The sequence below is a fragment of the Empidonax traillii genome, unplaced genomic scaffold (genome assembly GCF_003031625.1).
Source record: "Empidonax traillii isolate 1590-97213 ecotype Southwest subspecies unplaced genomic scaffold, ASM303162v1 scaffold111:size2041728, whole genome shotgun sequence".
NCBI classification, from domain to species: domain Eukaryota; kingdom Metazoa; phylum Chordata; class Aves; order Passeriformes; family Tyrannidae; genus Empidonax; species Empidonax traillii.
In genome coordinates, this window is record NW_020955304.1 from 979,155 (window position 1) to 991,993 (window position 12,839).

At 45.9% G+C, this 12,839-nt stretch overlaps 1 protein-coding gene across 3 annotated transcripts in view; it reads left to right on the plus strand.

Moving 5' to 3' along the window:
• The first annotated feature begins 7,980 nt into the window (after positions 1-7,980).
• GSG1L (GSG1 like) overlaps positions 7,981-12,839 on the plus strand; it is a 54,833-nt gene continuing 49,974 nt past the window's right edge. The window contains exon 1 of one of the 3 annotated variants that reach the window (XM_027882820.1): positions 7,981-9,223. In XM_027882820.1, the coding sequence (XP_027738621.1) occupies positions 8,923-9,223 (301 nt within the window). In that variant the 5' untranslated portion in view covers positions 7,981-8,922. The remainder of the gene's footprint in view (positions 9,224-12,839) is intronic. The other 2 variants (XM_027882819.1, XM_027882818.1) reach the window with 2 other exon arrangements.

The following is a 12,839-nucleotide window of genomic DNA, read 5'->3' on the forward strand; positions in this document are numbered from 1 at the left end:
GCAAGGAATTCAATTATCTGTTCTGTGACACTAAGTGGCTGGAATATAGCCTAATTTTTCCTGTGAAGTGTATTTCCTTAGAAGTTTATTGCTGTTTACAACTTTTAAAGGCCAGTATTAATATACAGTCCAGCATTTCACTGTCCAATCAGGTATTTACCCTGATAAATTGCTATTTTAAGTGGTTACTGCATCATTTCTGCATGTTTTGTCTCTTTCAAATTTAACAGCTTTCTTATAAAATTAAAAAGTAACCAAAATCACTACTTTGGCTGCAAGTCAATTGAGTCTCTTGCAAAGGTGGTACAGTGTCCTGCAAATGAACTGCTACAAAGATAATAAACCTCCAAACCACTGCAGATACAGATATTTACTGTTTAAAGAATGGGGGCAGAGATGATTCTGTTGTTATTACAGCACAAAACTGCAGAAAGAGAAAATTACTCAGTTCATTCAGGTCTCTCGTGGTCTTTCTCAATAAATGGACTATAAAAAAAAATCAGAAATTACTAAATCAAGATATAAAGGCAATTAAAAAATGGCAAGGTTAAGTGAAATTGCCTAAGTAAATACTTCACACGGGGCCCTAATTTGGTTCCATGCAGTGCCTGGGCTGTAATTTAGCTATTACTATAGAAATGGCTCCATCTGAGGATGTTAATGTTCGGGATTTGCTGGGGATCAAAGTGTCACCTTCGCTGAGAGCCAAGGACGTGCTGTGAGGGTGCAGCCCAGCAGACAGAGCTCCTACCCCAGACATCCTGCTCACCCTACAGCCCTCAGTCCCACTGTGGGGCTGACAGCACCTTGCACGTGATTTACAGATCTTCAGAGCTGGAAGGAAGCAGAGACAGGAGGGGACTGCCAGCCAGGGCTGTGCTGAGGTGGCTGCATTTAATGACGGTAAGGGCTGACCTCAGGGAGCTCTGGGGGCAGTGATGGGGGTCAGGCACAAGCACTGGACAGGTCCACAATGATGGGGCATCAAACACAGCCAGGCACAGCAGAGCTACAGCTCTGGAAGTGGCAAGGGCCAAGGCTTGGGCTCAAAGACAGTTCCCAACAGAGGGGAGGTCCTGGTGAGAGTTTTCACCTCCTCTTGTGCATCACCCTCTGATCCCCAGTGACATGGGTGCACCTTATCACAGATAGTCTTGGACACAGCCCCTCCAGACACTGACCCCACCAGGGTCTGTCAGCCTCCTCTACAAGCAACCCAAAGGACCTGTGTCTTCATTGTCCCTTGGGACACTAACAACATCTGATTGTGGGGGTTTTTTTCATTTTTACAGTATCCTTTATTTTTTTAACAGACATCTGAATCAGGAGCGTGAGGCCTATTTAAAGACAGAGCAGAGGCTTAAAATAAATACATTCTACCTGCCAAACAATTCATGTTTGGCAGGACTATTTTAACTGAGTGCTCTATATCTGTATCTGTCAAATCATGCAGTCTGTTCTGTTCTATGGGTGCTGCATTAACTTACACAGAATAGAAGGGGTCTGTGAAACCTGAATGATTTGGAGACTATCAGTAGAGCCCATGCTGGAGGAAAGAAGATGTCCAAAGATGCACACAGCATTAAACTTCAAGTGGAGAGGTGGGGTGTTCCCTACCTGAGACCTTGCGAGGTACCGAGAGCAGAACGGACTTTTCCCCAGCCAAAACTCAGTCAAGGAAAGGGTTGGAAAGAGGAAATATTCATGATCAGCTGTAAGCCTGGAAATGTTACCAGGCAGTCTTTATGCTCCTGGTGAGCCTTTTTCCTCTTGCAGCTCCATTCCCATTTGAGTTCCCAGATTTATACCATTTTTCCTTTGAAGAATTTCTCTTTTATTTTGCCCCCCTGCTGAGGCCGGAAAGTTCATGTAGACCTGTGAAAGTGGTCCCTGAGACAAGCCAGCTACAGCTCTATACTTTTTAGCATATTGTGGTCTTCAAACCAGCCTTCCACTGCACAGTCCCTCTCTTCTCGCTGCTGTGCTTTCATTCTGGTGAGTGTCCTGCTCGTCCTCCAGGTTGCTCATATATCTCCTCCCTCCTGCTGCTATCCAGACAGGCTGATGGCTAACATTTTCCCTCTTTCTGCCAAGTCCTGGCCTTGACTCCCTCTTCTGCCATCTGGTACAACTTCATTGTTAGATTTGACATTGTTCCCAACTCTCTGCTGAGTTTGGTGCTGCCTCTGATGTCCTGTAGTTTAGAGGATGTCTCTCTCCATGACACTGTGTGTCATTATGGGACAGTGTTACCCAGCCCTTCTCACACAGTTTGGCATTTTCTTAGTCACTTTTGCATACTCATTCACTTTTCTTCCAATGCACTGTGAAATGCTGTCCCCTGCTAGGCAGGAGCTTTCTGAGCACCAGCCTGTCATCTGCCTGTTGACCTTTTCCCTTCCACTTGGAACAGTTATGCAATTACCTGGCTTTGCTATGGACAGAGACCTTTTCCACTATGTTTTGCTTTTACTATCGATCTCTTGATATTTAGTTTGGTTGCTTTGCCTTCTGTTGTGCTCCTGGGGGAGAGACTTGTGCTCAAACTGAGACTTGGAACCAAAATGTTTAAAACCTGCTGTCATGGATAAATGTGCTGTGTTCTGTAGCTTCTGTTAACCAGGTTAGGGTTGGTCTCTTCCCCCAGGCAACCAGCAACAGGACAGGAGGACACAGTCTTAAGCTGCACCAGGGCAGGTTTAGGTTGGACTTTAGGAAGAAGTTCATCACAGAAAGAGTGGTTGGGCATTGGAAGGGGCTGCCCAGGGAGGTGGTGGAGTCACCATCCCTGGAGGTGTTCAAGGAAAGAGTGGATGTGGCATCAGTGCCACAGCCTGGGTGACAAGGTGGTGTTCAGTCACAGGTTGGACTCGATGATCTCAGAGGCCTTTTCCAACCCCATGGATTCTGGGATTCTGGGATTCTTCAGTCCTGATGCAGTGTTCTATTGCACTGAGCTTCTAGAGCCAATCTGCCTTCCTGTGGTAGCCAAACTTTGCAGTCACCTTCAGCATCACTACCCTGTGTCCCTCTGTCTCTAAGCCAGAGCTCTGCTGGAGATCAGGAGCACAGGCTCTTGATCCCTTGGCTTGGAATATGCCTCCAGACAGGATGTGCATTCATTCTGTACAAGTCATACTGGGCCCCTCCAAAAGCCCTCCCTGCATTTTGCACAGGGCACAATTTCTGCAGATACACAGAAACATGAACTGCAGGGTACACAGTTTGCTCAAACAAATCTGCTTGGTCACCCCTTTCTGAACTAAAATCTCATTGCACATCATATTCTACCACTTTAAATGCCTGGACATATGGATGAGTCCTAATTATGGGAATAAAGTACATGGACATACAAATAAGCAACATTATTCTTCATATAAATGACACCAAATGTGCACAGTTTACTCCTTTGCCAGGCAGAAACTGAAAACTACAAACATTTAAATGTTCTAGCTGCTGTCCCTAAAAATATATTGATAATATTAGGGAAAAAAAATGCCTTTAAAAAACCCCCGACGAGGAAGTAATATAAATGAATTCATCTGTAGTTAGTGGATTAGGCACCTCCAAAGGCACAGTGGGATAGAACAATATATAACTTTATATGAATATGGAAATCAGATGCCTGGGTTATAAAAGAGCATGTTTGGGTAATGAACCCTTTGACATTTCTCAGCATTGCCCTGTTTATTGTGGCCACCTTTGCTCTAGAGCTGCAATTTTGCCAGGCCAGGGTGCCTAAGAATATTGAATAACTCACAGGGCTTTGATGTGCAAGAATGCTTCTTTAACTGTAGCAATAAAGAATGTGGGTTCTGCTTCTAGTGTTCTTCTTAACTGGGGCTGTAACTTCTTGTAATAACTTAGACATATCAGAGCAAGGATAACCTCAACAAAAAGTGCTAAATATTAATTAAACTTCCATCTTAATCCAATCCAACAGTCGATTGTGAGGAAATTATTCTTGTAACTGCGAGACAGAAAAATTTCTAATTCTAAAAGTAGGATAAACACTACATTTTGTTCGCTCCCAGCAGAGGTGGACACACATAAATGGCCTATTGGGAACAGCCTCAGGAATATCTTGCTTGCTCAGCCATGACCTTTTGGACTGTCTTTGGAGGCAACTCACCAGTCAGCTCTCCGAGACACGAATCACAACATGACTCAGACCTGTCACTTCTTTTCATCTCCCTTTCCTCTCCACCAGCTGCTGGAAGAATTAAATGCAGATAGCAGATAAGTACAAATCTGTTAGCATCCCAGTCCCACCCCGTTTTTACACAGAGAGCAGTGCTGGATGATTAATCTGATGCTGTTTGGGACAGGTTGCAAATCAGAGAGCTGCAAAGACCCTGGTTGTTACAGCAGGGCTGGAGTGGCACCGTCCTGTGGTGTCCAGGCAAGGATGAGCAATGCTGACCACTCAAAACATGCACACCAGACACTCTGAGGTGGGCACTTAGAGATGTCCTGTCTGATGACCAGGAACACTGGGCCAAGGGAATTGTTGTGGGGAAATCATACAGGAGAACCAACAGTTTGTTTTACTGCTTTCCTTTCTGTCGAGACTGCTAAAGGTCTTTGCCACAGTACTGTCACAAATCATTTTTTGCCTGGTTTGTTTAGGAACAGGAAGAATTTCCTGAGTGATCTTCTTGTCCTTGACTAAATGCCCACAAGCAAAAGTACACGAAAGACACACTTCAAGTCATAAATTAAACTGAAGACCAGGATTTCATATGGTATCAATATTCAGCCCACCTTCACACGTACCCTAGTGGGACTGCCCGTTTGCTGAGGGCTTAATTTCTGTAAAAAAATCAGTACTAATGTCTCTCAGCAGCACCTCTGAGAGGAACAGGATTATACAGCTCAGCCTGTGTGCTCAGAGTATTGAACACAGACTACTTTGGGTCAGACTTCTGAGAAAAAAAACCCTAAAACCCAAGGTGAAAACAGCACAAGGGAGCCTGCACTCAGTGGAGAGAAGACAAACTATGTAAAGTTGACTAATATAGAACTGGGGGAATTATATGGAGCATTTCCATCCCATCCCTCTTCTCTGAAAATAAAAGTCAAACTTGACATTTTGCTGGACAGAGTAGGGAGAGGGGAAGTATATTGGGGGTACACCAATAATTCATATTTACCGTGGTAAGAGAACAAGAAGAAGATGAGCTATGCAGCTCTCTGTGTCCAAGGAGGGAAATTCTGGCTAGAAAAGGAGATTTTGAAGCATTTGCAAGACAAATGAATTGAGCAAGTGGATTCTGTGGCTCTGTGGTGCTGAGGAAAAGCAAAGATGGGCTGTCAGGAGGGGTCCAGCCCAAGGTGGCAGGAGGGGCTGGGAAGCCAAATCCAGTGACAGCTGGAAAGGACAATATAATCCATATGAGGAAGCCCAGGAGGGCAGATCTGTAAGAAATGAAAATTTAAAGAAAAGCTATAGGGTTTTTAAAATGTTGATTTAAACCCAGCATATAATCCCACACAGCTGACGCTGCTGGTTTCAAATAAACAACCAGACTAAGCTCACCATGCCCCCATCATAGCAGAGGACCCAAAAGTAGGGCTTCCTCTCATTTCAGTGAATGGTGCTTCTGTTTCCCACCAAGTGAAAAACACAGCCTGTTTGAAAGATTCCTTTGCAAATGCTATCATTATTTTAAATCCCCTGGGTCGAATTCTTTTAGAATGCGAGTAAATACCGGGTAATAACAATTTACAGTGATCCTGTAGGAAATAGTAAAGGAGAAGGGGTTTAGCTATAACCTGTAAAGGCAGGGTTTTTTCACAGCATAGGAGAAAAGCTGTAGCTGCAGAAAGGTTTTTAAAGATTCTCATAGCCACAACATGAAAACTACTTCTCTATAGCATTCAAACCCTTCCACTGTATTATTAAAGATAATACCACATAAATACAACTTAATCCAGGAATCCAAACTGCCTTCTGCAACATATGCATGATCTTTCCATTTTTATACACAACAAATCTGATAAACAGAGATTATATAAAAAGAAGGCACTGGAGTATTACAGCATGAGTATAGCACAGACTAGTTTGCTTCTTTTCAAGTAATCCCAACTTATGCAGCCAAAGGAGTCTAATAATGAAAAAAAATCCTTGACTTCCTTCAGGAAACAGAAAACTATTCATATTAAAAATGAACATATTTTACTTTGTGCACAATATTTTAAAATGTTTAATATTCTAAAAGCTCTGTATCACAACAGAGACCAAATTTCTTCTTTATTTTGTCTTTTGTTTGTTTGTTTGTTTTAAATATACTGCCACTATCTCTGTTCTCAACAGCTCTGCCAGCCTGAAAAAGAAGAATGGAGAAGATAAGGAGTAACAGAAACAGAAATATCTATTAGGATTAGGAGTAAAAACAAAATGTAAGAAGTATTTAGGACAAAATTTCCACAGATAACAAAACTCTTGGATGCCCACCCCTCTGGAAAATGGGCACAGGGAGAAGCAGAGTGTGCAGATGTTGGTGCTGCAGCCAGAAAACACGATCCACAGGGGCAACAGAAAGAGAAAATTTGTGAGAAAAGAGCTGTAAAGACCTGTATTCACACTTAGAGAAGTGTGATGATTCAGATGCAGACAGCCACTTGAAAGACAATCCTGAAGAACAGCACCAGCTTCCTTGTGAAGGTTTCTGTCAAAGTTTCAAGTGCTTTGTTTATTCCTCTAAGCAACTGGATCACCCTGAGAAACACAGACCATACAAATGCATTTACTGAGTGAATGTCCTGCAACATAAAAATAATTGAAGTAATAATCCTGTGCTCCTCTAAATAGCTATCCTCTGTATTTCTTGCATGTAATTAAACCCAAGGAAATAATGCTGATCATTTGGCTGCAGGATGTCATGCTGAAAGGACTGGAACAGGGAGAGGTGACATGCAATTCCGACAGGACAAGACTGTGCAGAGGCACCCTGCTAGTGCAGACCACTGCAAAAAACCTGGCACTGAGGAGGTGGCTGTCACCACGTACAGGCAGGAAGAGCAAAATGAAGGCTCTTAGGTAGGGAAGGTTCTGCAGCACAAAGCTATTTCACTAACCTTGCAATGTTGCCATCACAATTGTTCTCACAGAGCCATGTGAGTTCTCTCATGAAAGTTTTCTAGCAACTTTCCAGCTTGTTTACAACACAAAGTGATTACAACCAGGTAAGTGTGTATAAATAGTGGAAAATCTCATCAACAGTTGGGTCCAGACGTCCAGAACAAGCACCAACAAGAGCCATAACAGAGTCCTGTGGCCATCTGTGAGGGGCATCAGGGAGTCAGAAACAGGTCCCTGAAGCCTTGTGTAGTGGCTTCAGGGAGAAATTTCACCTTGTCCTTCCTGGCTTTCTTCAAGGAGCTGGAGAAAGTGCCACCACATGTCATGTGGGCAGGCAGCAAAGCACAGGAGGAGCTTTGGATGTGGAGTCCATGTGCTGCCTTAACAGAGTGCAGGGTGTGAGATGGGAGCACTGTCACTCTGTTAGTGGCTGCATGGTTATTTCCAGGCTTTGCTGGACTGCTCTGAGGGGCCACAACCGTTCCCAAGGCCTTTGCAGGGAGTCCAAACAAGGCTGGAAGGAAATACCACTCAGTCCAAAGCCCAGGAGGCACATGTAGTTTCTTCACCACAGAAAATTGCATTCATCTACCCAGGACACACAACTGCTATATGACAAGTGTGGCCAACCTCAGTGCTTGGACACAGGGTCTTAGGGATTGTCCCTTCACCACCATCAGGTGCCCTGCTCCTTGTGGCACTTGGTGTTCACCAGACAGCTCTGAGCAATGTGGAGAAGGGTCAGGAACTCTACAACCCAGACAACCATCACGAAAGAGCAATACACTTCTCTTTGGAAATGGGATATTAGGTAGCACTCCCTGCTCTCACAGCATTGTCATCTGGTGAGTAAAGGCCAGGGTTTGCTCTAATTATCTCTCTCCATCTGCACAAACCAGGACCAACAAAATTTCCTATGGACCCACTTCAAGCAGAACTGCTGTGTGTGCTCTGTCTGGAAATTAAAGGCTGAGAAAGGGGCTCCACTTGGTATTGTGGAAGATGTGGGTTTCACTCATCAAACACTCAAATCTAAATTCCTCCAGGGCTTTGCTGAGTGCCAGAGAAAGCCCTTGAAGAGAGAGATTTACACCAGCGTGCTGATGCCAGAATCAAACCCCGGATTTACTACTCCCTAGCTCAGAGCAGAAATGCTGAAGTACCACTCGATCCCTCCTCCTCCTCCTGAACGAATCTCTATCCTCTGGTGTATGAAAAATGCATTTCACCGCTCCACATAATAATTCTTGTTGGGACTGAGCCGTGACGCCTCCCCCCAGTCCGGCTGAGCCGCCCGTGTGCTGCAGTGGTCGCCGAGGTCTGCCGAGGACGGCGGCGGCGGCAGCAGCAGCAGCACCAGCAGCTGTCCCTGTCCCTGCCGCCCGCTGAGTTCCCCTGCCCATCCTACGGGAGCGGAGGACAGCGAGTCTCGCAGCCTGCAGGTGTCTCCCGGCGGAGGAGGCTGCGGAGCCCCTTGGGATCATGTGTGGTACCCGAGCAGATGTTCACTTGCTCCCGGTGCTCTGTGCGAGGCAGACCCTCTGCGATCCCCTCAGCGCTCTGAAGCTCCCCGGCTCCAAGAGGACGGCCACGCTCCCGCTCCTGCAGCTGCTCCTTTAACGTACAAAGGCAGGATTTCAAGTGAGGGGAAGAATGGGAGTCTGGCTGCAGCGTTTCCTTCACCGCTACAACAGCAGACTGGAAGAAGCTGAGAGTTTTGGTGCCTGGACAACCGGATTCTGAATCGTGAGAGGCTTTGAAACCCCCCCCTCTCCCAAATAAAACAAACCCCTTTGACTTCTTCTCTCAGCAGGAGGGGGAGGGAGGGCGGATTTACCATGAAGACAAATCGAAGATGCAGAGCCCTGCTAGCAGTGAGTCTGAATCTGATGGCTCTCCTCTTCTCTACAACAGCTTTTATCACGACCCACTGGTGTGAGGGCACACAGAGGGTCCCCAAGCCGAGCTGTGGGAAAGAGAAGAAGACAAACTGCCTCAACTACGGAGGGAATGAGACTGCAAATGAGACGAACCAAAATGTGGTTCATTACAGCTGGGAGACGGGAGATGACCGCTTCCTTTTCAGGTATTTCCACACCGGGATCTGGTACTCCTGTGAGGAAAATATCAATGCTGCTGGTAAGTATAAAACAACTTCCTTGCAGCTTGTGTAGCTCTGTGTTTGCCTCAGTGCGATAAACACACAGGCTGTTCTGTGCTGTGTCTCAGAGCAGATTCGCCCTGCAGAGAGAGACAGGCAGGATGTTAACAGTTCTTTGTTGAAAAGCAACCTGTTTCCAGTGAGAGCAAGGATTTTTTGCTTGTTTACCTGCTGGTTGGTGCAGGGTCTGTGCCCTCCAGCCCGCTGAGCCCCTGAGCATCGGTGTGTGCTCCCCTCACGGGCACTGCAGCCGGGGACCGGCCAGCGCTTCCCTTCGAGCTGCTCCATGGAGCGCACAGAAGGCAGCGCCCGGGAGTTCTTAAGGGGGTTCTGACATCTAATCGCCCCGAGGTCAGTGGTCTGAACGGCAGGGAAAGCACAAAGGTCACAGCTTTTATCGCGCCGTAGCATAAACTGCCTCTTTGCTGGTATCCCTGAAGGAGGTGACCACCCGCAAGCCCTTCCTGGATGGTGTGTTTTATTGAAGTAGAGAAATGGCAGTGAAAGGGCACAACTGGGCACAAGAAAGCTCCTTTCTGTTCCCTGCTCAGCCGTTTACTTACTGAGAACCACTCAAAAAGACATCTCTCCTGCTTATCAGTGCGTTTATTTGCTCCGCTGTACCCTGGCACTTACCAAGAAATAAAACACTGGAGGGTGGATGGCAGGCACGGGACCCATGTAAGTCTCAGCAGATGCAAACTGATAGTCCCTACACCCAGAGCTGTCTGGTAGAGCAAACATCCAAACTCTGCTTCAGAAAGAGCTCTTTTCTAGATTATGTGACTGAAAAATAAAGTTTACGAATGGGACATAATATGAGATGATGGTTCCTTGCTGGGCTGTCTCCATCCTATCCTGCCATTGCCCAAGGAGCAGACTGGGGAGTTGGTTCTTCACCACTGCTGGGAGAGAGGAACAGTTAATATCCTACATCTCAGAGGACACAGCCTCTCTGGTGATGGGAAGTTTATGAGATCCTGGTAAAACTGCTCTGTAGGGATATACTATAAAGTGGGGAAAATTTGGGGAGGTGCTCACAGCCCACTCCATCCCACAAGGCTGGGTATTACATATTCTCCCTGGTGTTTTTGAGGATAGTGCTTCAAGAATTAGCTGGTCAGTAAATCTCAATTTAATATAAGAAAAGGAAAGTTCATGAACTCCAGCCCTGAGTCTGTCAATAAACAGCTCCATGCTGAAATGAGGGCAGCAAAGCAACCCTCTTGATGTTAGAAAAAAAAACCAACCAACCAACACAGACAAAGGATGATTTATCTTACTTATTTGGGAATCAACTTAGGCCACAGCAGTCTGAGTGAGCAGCTTAAGACTCTCTGGCTTTTTGAGCATCTTAGCTGGGATTGGCACAATCAAACATGCCCATACTTCTAGCAGATATTGAAATCTTTCCAAGTCAAGATGTATGTGTGAGATAAGTTGTAACTGTGTGACTCTAGCCCACTCAGAAAAGTGAGTTATCTGTGGGAGAAGAGAAATACAGTGATCTATTCTGTACTGGGTAAACAAAGCTGTGCTGGAGTGGGTGATTTCAGGAGAGAGCTGGAAGCCAGCTTTAGAAAGTTATGGTGAAAGCAGGAGAGAAGGGGTTGTTTCTCCCTCCCCACACCACCACAGCAGCCATATGTGTGTCTCCTCTTATTTGAAACACTAACTTGGAGGAAAGTACTCTTGAGTTAGAAGACCAGGAGGGACAAACCTTAGCAAATAATCTAGACAGGCACAGGGATATATTGCCTTAGACAGACAGCTGCCTCATTCAGATTTACGACATTTTTTTTCTGGTAAGAACAGGAACAATGTAATGGACACGAGTCTAAATTTGTCCCTAACAGCATCAACATAAAATAACTGACAGGTTTTCATTCAGAGTTACAGGTTTGCAATACCAGACTGTCAGGATGTTGTCATGGCCTTTTGCAGCCTGACTGGTGATCATTTTATCTGAGGCACCACCCAGCCCCAATCCAACAGCACAGTGGTCATGCTTGTATGTACAGCCACCCCACTCAATATATCTGTCCATCTCATGGGCTCATCACACCATCCACAGCACCCTTACTGACCCCAGTGCTGTGGGTATCACAGGTAATACATTCACCAGGTGTGTATTAAATAGTATTACTTATATTAAATAGCAGTGTATTCAATTAGCCAAAATCCCCAGCTTGAATGCACTGTAGACTGTCAGTAGCATCTCTCTTAGAGCTTTACCCAAAGCATACTGAGAGTGACTGCACAGCAGCCTTCCTCCAGGCAAAGTCCTTTCAGCAGTCACTCACAGCCTCACACCTCTGTCAGTGGAACATATGGCCACAGTCTATGGTCAGCACCATTCCCACAGCTCCCATCCTACCCCTGGTTCCTCACTGAGTCACTGATGTCTGAAGTTGAGCAACGTGAATCCCACCAGGCACACGTGAATGCCAGTAACTCTCCCTGTGATGGTGATGCTGTCAAAACTACCCAGAGCCTCCAAAGTTTCCCAGCTGTGAGCCACATTCTTCACTCAGCCACCAGGCTTTTGATTTCTCTCTCCCTCCAGTCACACCATCTAAACTTTCTGCTCCCTGCACTGGTGCAGATGCAACACAGAAGATCTTGAAGTGCCAGCACAACAGGACCAGTTCCCAGCAGGTTGATGCTGCAGGAACTCCAGGAACAGGACTCCAGGGCTTCCAGCTGGCTGGAGGGGCTGGGACTCAGTCACGGCTTAAAATTACATTTAAGCTGCAAGCAAACCAATTTTTGAGTGTCTTCTCCTTTCCCTTGTTTATCATCTGCAATGTGCATTTAGATTCCAGAGGCTGAGGTGCGAACAGCATGTCATCCACTTTGTGCAGAGCCCAGCGGAGCGTGCCTTCCTCTTGTTGCCAGTTTCTAGTTTCCACTGACAGCTCTAACAGAGATTGAATGCTGTGATTATTTCTGAAATAATTTGTGAATCTAGAGTTTATTTTTATCCAGCATGTCTAGGACAGCTAAAGAATTCAAAAAGCATTTAGTACCTGAGAAATGTAATTGTGAATCTCCTCTGGGAATAGAGGGACTGGAGCACTCATATTTCATTGGGGGGGGAGTCCTGTAATTATTTAGTAAAATATCTGACTCAAAAGTGTGCTGAATCCGTGTCTACCAAAAAGAGGACAAGGCTTCCCCTTTCAGAGTGAGTTTAGTGCTTTGGATGCTCACAGGTGGAGGTACCTTCTGCAGGAGAAACACATCTAAGCTGGGAGCACATCCTACGAGCTCTGCTGGCCATGAGCCCTGTTCTGCCCTCCCACACTGCACCTGGGGCCTCCTCCTGGCTCTGAATTCCTTGGCCATGACCAGATGTGTCAGAGCCAAGCTCACTATCATTTAATTTCTTTTTGAGTGTGACTTTGGCTGTGTATCTCACTGCACCCCTGCAGTCTGGGGCTGTTGCTTGGGCAGGACAGGGCACCTCACGGGATCCCAGACCAGTGATGCACCAACAGCAGCAGTGCTGAACCAGTTGGTAGATTCCATGACTCAAAAACACACATGCCATGAAAAAATTACCGCATGAAGTAGGTGAGGTGGTGAATGGTA